Below are 12,975 nucleotides of genomic sequence, written 5' to 3' on the forward strand. Positions count from 1 at the left end.
TATGTATAAATTTGAAAGCCAGTGTTGCACAAGGACGTTTTGGGGGTTCGAAGATAAGACGATGAGATTTATTACATTTTATATAAAAAAAATCTTTTTTATATATAATCTACTTATAAGGAGTGTGCATTGCATAACTCCACAGACTAAACGAAAGCCTTATAAAATGTAAACTTAACTGGAGTCGGAGTCGGTATATTTTTACCGACTCCGACTCCAGTGACACCGTAATTCCTTCCGACTCCGACTCCACAGCCCTGGGTATATATACAAGAGACTGACCTCATGCCTGACCAGACGCAACCTAACTGGGATGACCCATCCTAGCCTACAAGTATTGAGTCAGAAGAACTACCACACAACTCTACCATGCATCAACTTGCACCTACAAGCATGCTTGTAGGGTACATGTACATCACAAAGGTATGTGGAAGGACAGGTGCCAGAGTACTGACTTCTTGATACATATACCAAAGGCTTTCCCCCTTACAAAGGAGGTAGCCAAAAACTTCTTGATAATGGAGAGAGAGAGAGAGAGAGAGAGAGAGAGAGAGAGAGAGAGGAGAGAAGAGAGAGGAGAGAGCGGAGAGAGGAGAGAGAGAGTGAGAGTGAGAGAGGAAAAAAAAAAAAAAAAAAAAAAAAATAAAAAGGAATGCAATATATCAGGGAGTTGTGGGAGAAGGAAACAAGTGACTGTGCCCCAGTCTGAAGGCCAGGCGAGACATCTTGAGGAGGCAAATAAGTGGTCTATTTAGTGCCAGCAGCGGAGCTTGGATAACTGCCATCCATCTTCTTGGGGCACTGCCATTCTGTCTTTGTTTTGGCACACACAGCAGTTGCTTGCAAGCTGGACATTGCAGCACCTTCAAAGCAACTGCATTAAAAATTGTCTCCCTTCCCTTTGCATGGGAAAACTATGTATGCACTCCAAGATTTTTCCTTCCTTTAGACAGTAAACCATACAGTATCACATGCCATTTCACTATTACTACTACAACCAGTCAATAAATACCACATAACACCCATCCAATCCAAGTATCTTTCAAGCTTACATTCCTTTCAATGACTATGTTCTCATTTACAAAAGCATCTTTCTCCTCACCCATTACAAAGTCTCTTAGCATCTTCAACCACCTAAATCTAGGGCTCGAACATTTTCAAATATTCCACACATCTCCTCACTGTCTTCTCTTTCATTAGCAACTCTCTCAGCTCCCTTTACCCTCTCCTTTCTAACATTCACCTATTTGCAATCTTCACTTCCTTCCTGTCACTTCAAACTTCTCGAGACACTGATCCCATCTCGCATCCACTCTTCTCTTGGCCTCCCTCACTTTGCTATTCAAAAATATGGAGAAAAAATAATAATTGAGGAATTACACTTACCTTTCTTATCTAGGACATGTTGTGGTTTGGTCCATATGATGTTGCTTATATCCCTGCGACCTCTCATGGCTCCTCTGCCAACTGACTTCCCATTTCCATTCCCTGCAAAGCGCAACATCCACAATCATATTTCACACTTTCAAAGCTCTGATAATTTATTCCCTATTTGGTGGAAAATTTCCCTTTATCTTATCTGCCACTAGTTCACTTCTTTCACCCTCCTAGCACCTCTTCAGTTGTGGTGTTAAAAGCTCACCCCGTATGAAAATAAACAATCCTGGAAACGCAACAATTAGTCACGACACAAACAACCATGGAGCCAAGGATAGGAAGTGAAGTTCAATGTTTCACCATGAAATGAAGTTCAATATCAATACATGCGAAGTACCTGAAATGGGTAATAGCAGCTGAAGACCATCCTTGAACAATTCCTTTAAAAGTGAACCCACTACAAAAGCAAAAGAGACTTGTCTTGATAAAATACAAAATATCACCTGACAGACACGTCTGCAAGACTGTATGGACTGTTGCAAAAGATTAGAGTGGCTTATCATTATATGGATGAAGAAGAAGAGAAAGAAGAGAAAAAGAGAAAAAAAGAGCAAGAGAACTAAATCATGGCAAGATCGAGACAACACTAAGGGTAGTAACCAAACTGGTCCCCAGCCTGGAAGATAAACCATATACGAGGAAAGTCTAAAAGCGCTGGGCCTGCCAACTTTTAAAGAGCGAAAAGAAAGAGGCAATATAATTACAATATTAACCCCTTCGATATAATGACACCTACGTAGGCGTCATGAGGAGCAAGTGGGTACGTGAGGATGCCGATGTCGGCATCTTGATTATATCTATTTTGTAGTTGTTCCTGCGTGACCCCCGTAACCTGTAAACTGGCTTCATCATATTTTCTATGGTTATCAAAATTCACAGGTGAAAAGAGAATGAGCAATACAGCGGTAACTTTATTCTTTATAATGCGAGTATTATGACGCAACATCGCACGTCTGGCAGCTAATGCTGCCCACAAGATTTTGGCCCATATTGAAGAGGTTAAAGTCACTATAGGGGGTAGTCTGTACTGACCAAAGAAACCTCATGATCAAGGATGGGTACGCTTTGACGTCTTCAATACGAGTTAAATAGTTGGGTACACATTAAGCTGCCTGATGTATGATGATTACAATATGCACATTACAAAATATAAAATTACAGCTGTATTTCTCATTCTTTCACCACAAATGTTGATAACCACAGAAAATACAATCATGCCTGTTCACAAAATACAGGGGTTACACTCAGCTACAACTACAAAATAAATATAATCAGGACATCAATATCAGTATCTCTGTACACCCATTCACACCTCATAATGCTGATGTCATCTTAAGATGAATAAATACTTGGAATTGCTTAGGTGATATACCTGAAGCTTGAACAATACATGAATTAAAATCTGAACATGATGACGAAATCAAGGATATATAATAAGTTGGAACTGTGCATGAATTTCAGGCTAGGCATGACAAAATGGAGAGTAGAAAATGGGACCCAATAAGCATTGTTCCTTTCTTGTAAACTACAATGAGAAATATTTAGTAAATACACAATCACACACAATAAATTTGCCACTGTGCAATGTCTATGAAGACCAAAGGTCAATAATAAAATCGAATTTCATAAATTATGAAGAACTGCAGCACTAAAATAATTTGGTGAAACATTAAACCAATTATTAACTAACCGCCATTGCCATTACTGCCATTTCCTAAAGACTTCAGGCTCACAGCACCCATGGCAGCAGTCATTTCTTGTTCAGCCTGTGATCGACTTTGAAGACCACCAGGACGATCAGTCGCCACTCCTCGGTATGATGCTCGACTAACCGTTGACACCTGTGAAAAAGATTCCAATTAACTGATACTGAGGTAGCCGTTTTCCTGAACTTATATTTTCCTTAGATGCTATATTCCATAAATACATTCATACACTATATTCCAAAGGTTTTTTCCCTCTTACAGACCAAAGCACCTAAAGATAATTTTATTAAAGGTTCCACTAATACATCTACACCGTGAAACAGTTTAAAGAAATGTTGTGAGATAGCAGAAAATGCTAGGGATATGGGTTGAGAAAAATGAGGAAGAGAAAGAGCTATAAATTTAAATGAAGTTTCCAAAGAAGCTAGAAATAACTATACAAGAATCTGCAAGGCGGAAAGTACTTTTAAATGGGGTTGTTGTTGATAAAACCAGCAATGAACCAAAACAGTTTCACAGGTTTATCAATGACGTAGCCCAAAAGGATTTCTTTCCCCGTCTTCTCTTTCTGCACAAGGGGATGGAGAGGGGGGGTCCACCGATTAAATGAGGCGGCTTTGCTGCATTGCTTCTGACCCAAGGCAATGCGCGAGATGCAGGGATGACCTGTCATTCAGGAGTCAAGAAAAGAGGAAGGGAGGGAGGGGTGGTGAATGGAAGTGGAGTGGGTGGTAATGAAATGGGTGGGAGTGGAACTGCGGCTTTTGACTTTGGCTACCTCCCTTGTACAGGGGAAAAAGCCCATGTTATGTGTATTTATGTATTAATGGTAAATTGACATGGATATAATCATCAATCTAATAATAGGTGGTGAGGGCTTTGAGGAGGTCTCATCTAAGGTGGAAATCATGAATATTTCTATCTGCCTTAACAAAAGAGAATTATCATTATTATTTTTTTTTCTCGAGGAAATGGAAGTGAGCAAAAATTCAGGATTAAGAACAGTGGTTCTCAAACTTTTTTATGAATGACCCCATTTGGAACTTCAATCCTTTACGACCCAGAATAAAGTAAATAGAAACAAAATGAAAAAGTGGATGTGGGGGAAGGATGAACACACATTACATAAGTAATGTGCGGTTAAAAGAAAAATTTAATTAGTAAAGTATTTGAAATACTCTGAAAATGAGAGAATTTTCAGTGTCCCTGCGCCCCATCAAAATTGATCTCGTGACCCAACTTTGGGTCGTGACCCATTGTTTGAGAACCACTGGTTAAGAAGATATGAAAATTGAGCCAAGAGCTCAATTTTTCAACATTACTGGATGCAAGAAGATCTTCAGGACCTGTATACTACAATTAGGAAAATGCACCCACCTACCCACATACTAAAGGCAACTTTCATGCAAACTATTTCTGTCACAGAACTTACTGGTACTTGCTCCTCCCTTGGTTTTACACCTTGCTTTGTTGTTACTTGACCAGCCGCTCCAGCCGAAGCTCCTGATTGGGGCGCCTGTCCTGGTGCACGTATCTGAGACCCCTTTTGTTGCTGCTGACCCCTAGCCCGGCCACGGGCTCTACCCCGGGCCCTTCCTTGTGGATTTGGCTTTTCCATGTATTATTTTACTCTGTAATGAAGCATATACCAACATCTTTATACAAGTAATTGATCATATATCAAGCTAAAAACACAGGTATTATCCAACCTTGTCTGTTGCTTGTATAATTAAATGTACCTTGCTTCTTTTAACCCCTATTTGAACTTTCTTTTTGTATACACAGGAACATTTGCGATTAGGAGGAATGGATAGTACGTAGCAAAGCAGATTCCTGAAGAGATACCCTGTTAACTATAGCAATGGAGATCAAAATGCACAATGACCCAGTGGGTAAAGGAAGTGATCCGGGTAAGAGATGATGACACTCACACATTAGATCTATTAATCAAAGAACCACACATCCTCAGCTCCTTAAACTACCTCTGCCCCACAGGAAAAAAGTGAACATGTAACAATTTAATTTCAGCAGGAGGATGTGCATATTGAGCCATAGAATGAATTATACAGGCAAGGAAGACTTTCGGGAAAATAGATTACTTGGGGTTGAAAAAATACTTTGAAGAAGCAAACTGGGAGGAATTCAGGAATACCACAGGATTAAGAGGAAATGTTTTCTCAACATTTACCACTTGGGAGTGAACAAACATGTGCCAAAGATTAGTGGAAGAAGCATAACAGGATGGGTTTAACGAAAAATGTGAAATTGTAATAAAGGCCAGGTAACATGGCTTGGTGAAAATGGAGGAAGAGAAAGTCATAAAACAAAAGCTTATAAACAAGGTAGGCAATAACCATAAAATACAATGGAAGAGTGCATATACACAATCATGCACACAAACACCACAATATACACTCTATAAAGGATTTGTGGGAAAACCCAGTTTCGGCTGTGGGATTCCTTGGGGAGACACGACTGCTCGGACAGACAGTCTAGGGAACAACAACAACAACCATACAAGATATTGCAGGGAGGAATAATACAATTTTGAATGATGTCCTAGATAAATGCAAAGATGAACAGATATTGTTTTAGTTTTAAAAATGGTAAACCGAGAAATAGAGAAGTAATCATTAAGTTAACAGTGGGTGGTAAGGTCTATGAATATGCCTCAGCTCAGGGAGAAATAATGCAGGTTTCCAATATGTCTTCACAAGAGAATCTTTTTTTAGGAAAGCAAGGGAAACAAATATTCAGGCTTAGGAGTTATAAATATAGAAGTGTGTGCAATCATTGGACTAGACAAGAGCTTCAGGACCTGATGAGTTCTCAAATTGGATACTGAAAGAATGTAAAGATAGATAGAACAACTAGCAGACAAGATTCAGTCTTGTATGTTCATTAAAAGAAGGCATAGTGACACTTGATTGAAAAATTGCAAATGTAGTACAAATTCATAAAGGTGGAAATAAGGAGACACTATATTATAGGCTGGTATCACTGACCATCACAACAGTGAAATTATGTGAAAGGTTTGTGAAAGATCAATGGAAATGAACATTCTGACAATCAGTCAATATGGCTTTAGATCTGTAATGTGTATGTTGAACCTTCTAAGCTTTTACTGAAGTAGTTGATGCACAGGAAGAGAGGAATGGGTAGACCAGTGGTTCCCAACTGGTGTGCTGCGGCACCAAAGGGTGCCAAGAGATCAACTGAGGTGCCGCAAAATTCAGGGCAAAAATTACTGTCACAATTATATTTTTGTATTGTCATCCATTTTTGTTCATTAAAGCAGCATCAGTGTAAAGATGTGTATTTTCATATTACCCAGGGACAATTTTGTTACAATGAAGTTGAATCAACAAAAGACTGACAAACTAGAATTTATATTTTCTAATAAGGGTGCCAGGGACTTCTGAAAGGCTTGGCAAGGGTGCATCAAGCCCGAAAAGTTTGGGAACCACTGGGGTAGACTGTGTGTTCCTCAACCTAGAAGGCTTTTGATAAAGTACCCTACAGTCAACTTGTGGAAACTGAAGCATGGATGAATTAGAGGAAAACTAATAGAACTGATTAAAGATTCTTTCAAGGGATCACACATGAGGACAGTAGTGCAGTATAAGATACCTAGATGGAGAGAAGTAACGAGCAGTTTTACAATGTTTGGTGCTTGCGCCACTAATGTTTGTCGTTGTCAATGACGTGACTGAAGGTGCGAAGCTATGATGACACAAAATTCTCATGTAGAGTGAAAAACAACGACTTTAGACTTTTGCAAAAAGATCTACACACTTTGCCTGGAGCCAAGAAAAGGAGAGGGAGGGAGGGAAGATGGAAGGAAAAGGAAGGAAGAAGGAGAAGGAAGGAAAAGGAAGGAAAAGGAAAGAAGGAAGGAAGGAAGGAAGGAAAGGAGGGAGGTAGGGAGGGAGGAAGGGAGGAAGGAAGGAAGGAAGGAAGGAAGGAAGGAAGGGAGGAAGGGAGGAAGGGAGGAAGGGAGGAAGGGAGGAAGGGAGGAAGGGAGGAAGGGAGGAAGGGAGGAAGGAAGGAAGGAAGGAAGGAAGGAAGGGAGGGAGGAATAAAATTAAATAAAATTACTGGACATGGTCATTACCAATAAAAACCATCTCAAGGTTAGCTTAGTTTATACTAGATTATGAACTACTGGACAACAAATTTCATGTTAAATATCTGTGTTTGCGCGATTCTGGAATTTTGTAGATTCCTTAAGTCCTCTCAATATCTCTTAGGGTAAACTTCTGGACACAAGCTGATATTTAACAAAACTTTCATTGTCCAATATCTCTTCACCTTACCTAACAATTCCAAGAAAAAAACTTTCAATTGGGTGAAAAAAAAGGTGAAAAACAAGTTTCTGTATCACTGGGACAGAAGCTTTTGGGTAACAATTTTTGGGCAGTTTCCTGTGTTTTATTGGTGTACGACTGTCACCAGTGGGTGAAGCGGAACAATAGCCAGTCAACTTCCCATGTACGAAGAATTGCAGCAAATGCCATTCATAGTTCACAGGTCTTGGCCCCAGTAAGGCTACTTGGCCCAAATAGCCTTACTGGGACCAGGGAATAGAAGAGAACTAGATAAGTCACGGTGAAGGTGGCCCAAGTCTTGGGCCACCTTCACCGTGACTTATCTGGTTATCTCCTATTCCCTGGTTTTCTCACCTCATTTGACATTTGAGGGACTAAGAACATACTCTGCCAATACCTTCTATATATCAAGCAAGGGAGACACTCAAATTATGCACACAACAACCAATATTTCATTGGCTGGACCCTGCATCAGCAATTAAGCATTTGCAAGTGGTAAATTAAGTTTTCATATTCAAATACAGCGTCCCCAATTTAAGCAAGATCATGTTTGAAAGAATATCTTGTGCATTAGGCAATTTTTCTGGTCAGTACGTACAACCAATTACATCTTCCAGAGATCTACACGAAGAAATTTACAATCATGTCTCTACGAGTACATATGCTACGAATTTACCATTCCCTGATCCTGGAATATTTAACCAGAACAGGACGATTTCTGCCTACCTAACTTCGACTCTATTAGTTTATTGGTCTGGTAATAAATATAGTGAAGGTATGTGGTATTTTCCAAGTCCCCACTGAAAATTTGTTCCACGTGTTTGGTCCAACTGGTTACATAAAATGTGAAAATTAATTATCAGACGATCTGTATGCACACCACAAAAATCGTCACAAAATCATTCATACGGCACAATCATGTGTGGGAATTCTTTTGCCCTTTTAGCTTGCCTAAATAGGTGAGTTAAGTTTAATTTATGTGGGTAACTTTCTTCTACAACTTCATGGAATCATGCATTCAAAATTGCGGTGTATTTCATCTACCAACAGCACACGTTTTCCTCTATTTGGATCAAGTATATTTACAAATAATCACTTATTGTACTTTAAATCTTGCTCCGTAGCTAATAACATCTCGAGGAAAACAATACGTTCTCAAATACCCTACACAGAATATTACCTTTATTTTGTCTGGTTACGTATGCGGTTCCAACTGCGTTTGAGAAAGATGCATCGAAAAATGGAAATATCTTTAGAATTCATAAAATTAAAATTAATGGATCACATATTATACAACATACGAAACTGAGATTTTAATTACTAATTTAACTGTAATGATATGAAAATTTTACTACATCTGTTATGAATTGATTTCCTATAAATGTAGTATCCAAAACGCTATGATAATATTAGCCATAGCGTCTTTTTGACTGGCATTTACTAAAACAAATTGTGTCGATTTATAATATTTTTACGTCTATCTATAAGAACGTGTGCATAGAATTTGATTATAAATTATTACCTCCTTCCCAGCCGAGAGTACTAGGAAACAATGGGCGGGAAACAATCGAAAGCGTCCTCATGGTAGACAAAATCTGGGGTCATTACATTGGGCTTTTTTTCTCCCACATTCTACCTCCAACCTCCATTTGAAGAACGAGAATTTGACTTCGCTCCCAGAAATCTAGACTTCTCTATGAACATTTTAACAGTATGTCTAACATTATTCCGTGGACTTGATATGCTCCCTCTCACCACAATTTGACTTTACTATATATTTCTGAGCCTTTATGTCTGGATAATAAAAAGGAGAGGTAACATGAAATAAACCGGGATACAGAGGGTCTTCTCACCCTTTTTATGAGTATAACCTATTCGAAGCCAATTCTCGACTGGCATCTAGCATATATTTTAGCATGTTTCAGAGTATTTCAGAGTTTTTTTCATGCTTATCCATGAGTAACCATTACAAATAATGTATCATCTGAAAGCCCTTTTAATCTATTATTTGAAAAAACAATAGAAGTGGGCAGAAAAAATAGCGTTAGTTTACTATCTCATGTCATGTGACGCTCCCCGTACATGAAAAGGATAAGAAAAATAACAGGAAAAACGCCCGATTCTTTGTTTATTTGTTTGTTTTTCAGATCGGTTGGTACATATATCTGCTATTAGGATTCTTAAATGAATTATGACATTCAAGTCGCTTCTATTGACAATAATTCTGTGGATATATCTCTTCTTGAAGCTAAGATATTAAATATTTAAGTGTTGAGGGGTACACGCCAATTTTGGTGATTCGGAATCTTCTCGATTCATTAGCTTGCTCGATGTTCACAACATAACGAATATTTGCTACCAAATTAAATGTAATCCAATCCGCTCTTCAATATAAGGCTTTTAATTAGGAATACTTTAGTATCATGTTATAGAATTTAACAAAAGAGAGGGTGGCATGATTTTAGCAACTGACTTGCGAAATAAATACATTAAAAAATTGTTTAATGTCCCTATTGCAGAAAGGATACAGGAAAATATTTCACATTTTGTTTATTCTAACGCAAAAAGCGTCGATTACGGTAAAGATATCTTCCACACCCAATTTCTTGCTCATCTCTTTCTTCTTCTTCTTCTTCTAAAGGAAAAAAAAAAGAAAAAAAAAGCGTACTCTTTTGTGAAGACTGATTGAAAACTTTCATTCTTTATTTTTGCCTTTTTTGTCTGAGGTGAGGCCTTCTCAAAGACGTTTTAAGCCGAAGGGAAGACGTCTGGCGTTGGGTAAAGATGTAGCAGAAACTGTATATTGATGGAAGGTTATTCTTGATTGATGAGAACGGCTTCGGTTATGGTGTGACATACTTCTAGTGAGAATATAACTACATCATCACACAGAACGTCATCCCAACCAAGTCCAAAACCTAAACTGACCTCATTATACATTGCCAAACTAAGAAAACAAAGAATCTTGTTCTCAAAAAACGGCTGCCTCCTCATAACAGGTAACCTTCAAGAGGTCATCGTTGTGCATCAATATTCGTGCAACGTCGGTGAGTGTAAAGACCGCACTTCAACATACAGTCAAATCGGATCTCGTTCCATCTCACCTAAAGAGTGCTATCTAACTCCACACTAAGAGCAAACACAACTCCTTTCTCACAAGAATTGTGCTAGACTCCGACGCAGTCAATGAAATCTAATATTCAAAACAAGCCCACGAATGCATATAAGGTTATTTATAGAATTATTATAGTCGTTGAATGCTAGCCAGAACAGAATCGCCTTACTCAAGTATTTTTTATTTTTATTTTTTTGAGCTTCAGTTTCTTCCTGCTTGCTGCAATATTGCATCTATTTACTCTTGCTATTTTTATGGTCAGTTTTCTTCTGAGGTAAAGTAAGTTGGTAAGTTAGTGCGAACGACTGATGAGCAAAGGAGCAAATGTGTTACTGAGTGGACGCCGCGAGATGGAAAGCGTGGAAGAGGGAGACCAGACAGAAGGTGGAGAGACGAGATTGAGAAGTTTATAGAAGTGACGTGGCAGAGGTTGGCGCGGTCGTGTGAATCATGGAATGCTATGAAGGAGGCCTTTGTTTAGCAGTGGACTCAAGATGGCTGATTTGATTGATTGATTGATTGATTGTTCTTCTGAAATCAGACCACACAACACTGGGTTTTCTTTTTCTTTTCCTGTACAGTTACCTTTTGCAAGAGTCAAGGATTATTGGGGAACCCTGAAACTTTTCTCCTTGATACTTTTACTCTTATCTACAACGTAGACTCTTTCGAGAAGGAAATATCAAGACACTTCCCTTACGTTGACACTTTATTCTTTTCTTTCCGGAGCCTCCTTCTTGCTGCATTGCTTCTGAACCGAGCAGAGGGCCGGGAGTCAGGGATAACCCTTCATCCACAAGGAGCTAAGATAAAAGGGACAACAAATGGATGTTGGATGGATGTAGATGGGAGAGGGGTGGTCGAATATCGGGTGGATGCCTTGGCTGGCCATTTTCTTATAACGGGGAAAGGGCCTTTTGGTATTGTACATGGATATTTATATGGATATTTATGCATGTATGTTTATATTGTATGTATATATATATATATATATATATATATATATATATATATATATATATATATATATACGTATATATAAAAAAATTCTTCTTTTCTTCTTTTCCTTTTCTTTCTTCCTTTTCTTTTATTTATTTATTTATTTATTTATTTATTTGTTTATTTTTGGGTGGGGGTTGCCGCTCTTTGGACTGCAGATGAAAAGAGACTAGGAATACAAAGACGTGGTTTCTCTAAATAATACTGACTTAAGTTGGCCAGCAGGGAAAGGGGTTTAAAATTACCTCGATTAATCGGGATGCGTCTCATATTTCTCAGTGAGAGAAAGGTAGGCGGTCGTACTGGAGTCGGCTCTGTTCGTCTAAAGTGGGCCCTACATGATCAATATTATTGCGCAATATTCCGTATTGTACAATATCATTGACGGTGTAGGGATGGTATTAAAGAGGCTAACGTGATTGGCCTGCACATTTGATGTCTTCAGTTTACTGTGTCATTCTTCAGTACCATCTCTACATCGTCAATGATATTGCACAATGTGGAATATTGCGCAATAATATTGATCGTGTAGGGCCCGCGGGTCAGACTTGGGGCAAAAAGAGGTCTTGATTTAAGAAATCCCGTTCTTCTTCATATTTGTCTCCCTTTGTCTAATACAGTGGTTCTCAACACGTTTCCTTGTGTACTCCCCATCTTATGCACTGCTGTTCTTTAATCTACTGGAAACCACCTCATCACTAAATCTAATCGCTGTGCATCCACTAACAACCACTAGTCTCAGGTTTGTGGTCCCACTTGTGAAGCTCTGTGGGTCCCCAAGGGATCACGGACCCCAGGTTGAGGACCATTGGTCTAATAGATCCGTCTACTGCAAACCGAAATGAAAATCTGTGAGCGGCGTTACCGCAGTCAAGGGTGACGTCAGCGTTGCATTGGGATGCATCGCATTGACGCTGTTCCTGGAAAGCTCCTTCGGTTATGGGAACTTCGTTAGCCCTGGGGTACAAAAATACATTCACAAACGCACGCATGCACGTAGACACAGACAGTACATATATAAACATGCACAAACACATAGTCACACACGTGCGCACGCACGTACGCACGCACGCACACGAGATGAACATTCTGAAAGTCGGTTTGGCTTCAGATCTGGAAGGTCATGCGTCGAAGTTTTTAAGCTTTTGCTCGAGAGTAATTGATGTGCTACAAGAGAGAGAGGGCTGGGTAGACTGTGTGTACCTTGACCTAGAGAAAGTTTTTAATAAAGTACCCCACAGTCGACTTATGTGGAAACTGGAGAACATTGAAGGATTGAGAGGCAAATTACTCGAATGGATGAAATGTTTGTATGAAGGGAAGATAAATGAGGACAGTAATAAAGTATAATATGTCAAGATGGAGAGCAGTAACGAACAGAGTTCCATAA

At 39.0% G+C, this 12,975-nt stretch overlaps 1 protein-coding gene across 2 annotated transcripts in view; it reads right to left on the reverse strand.

Moving 5' to 3' along the window:
* LOC143034996 (piwi-like protein 1) overlaps positions 1-8,707 on the reverse strand; it is a 31,737-nt gene extending 23,030 nt beyond the window's left edge. The window contains exons 1-4 of one of the 2 annotated variants that reach the window (XM_076201377.1): positions 8,652-8,707; positions 4,576-4,774; positions 3,128-3,278; positions 1,387-1,488 (exon numbers count right to left, since the gene is read on the reverse strand). In XM_076201377.1, coding sequence (XP_076057492.1) covers positions 1,387-1,488; positions 3,128-3,278; positions 4,576-4,761 — 439 coding nt within the window. In that variant the 5' untranslated portion in view covers positions 4,762-4,774; positions 8,652-8,707. Of the gene's footprint in view, positions 1-1,386; positions 1,489-3,127; positions 3,279-4,575; positions 4,775-8,576; positions 8,616-8,651 lie in introns of those variants that run through there. The other variant, XM_076201378.1, reaches the window with a different exon arrangement.
* Between the last annotated feature and the right edge of the window lie 4,268 nt (positions 8,708-12,975).

This window comes from Oratosquilla oratoria, chromosome 18 (assembly GCF_046742065.1).
Source record: "Oratosquilla oratoria isolate Oo_2021 chromosome 18, ASM4674206v1, whole genome shotgun sequence".
Lineage (NCBI taxonomy): Eukaryota > Metazoa > Arthropoda > Malacostraca > Stomatopoda > Squillidae > Oratosquilla > Oratosquilla oratoria.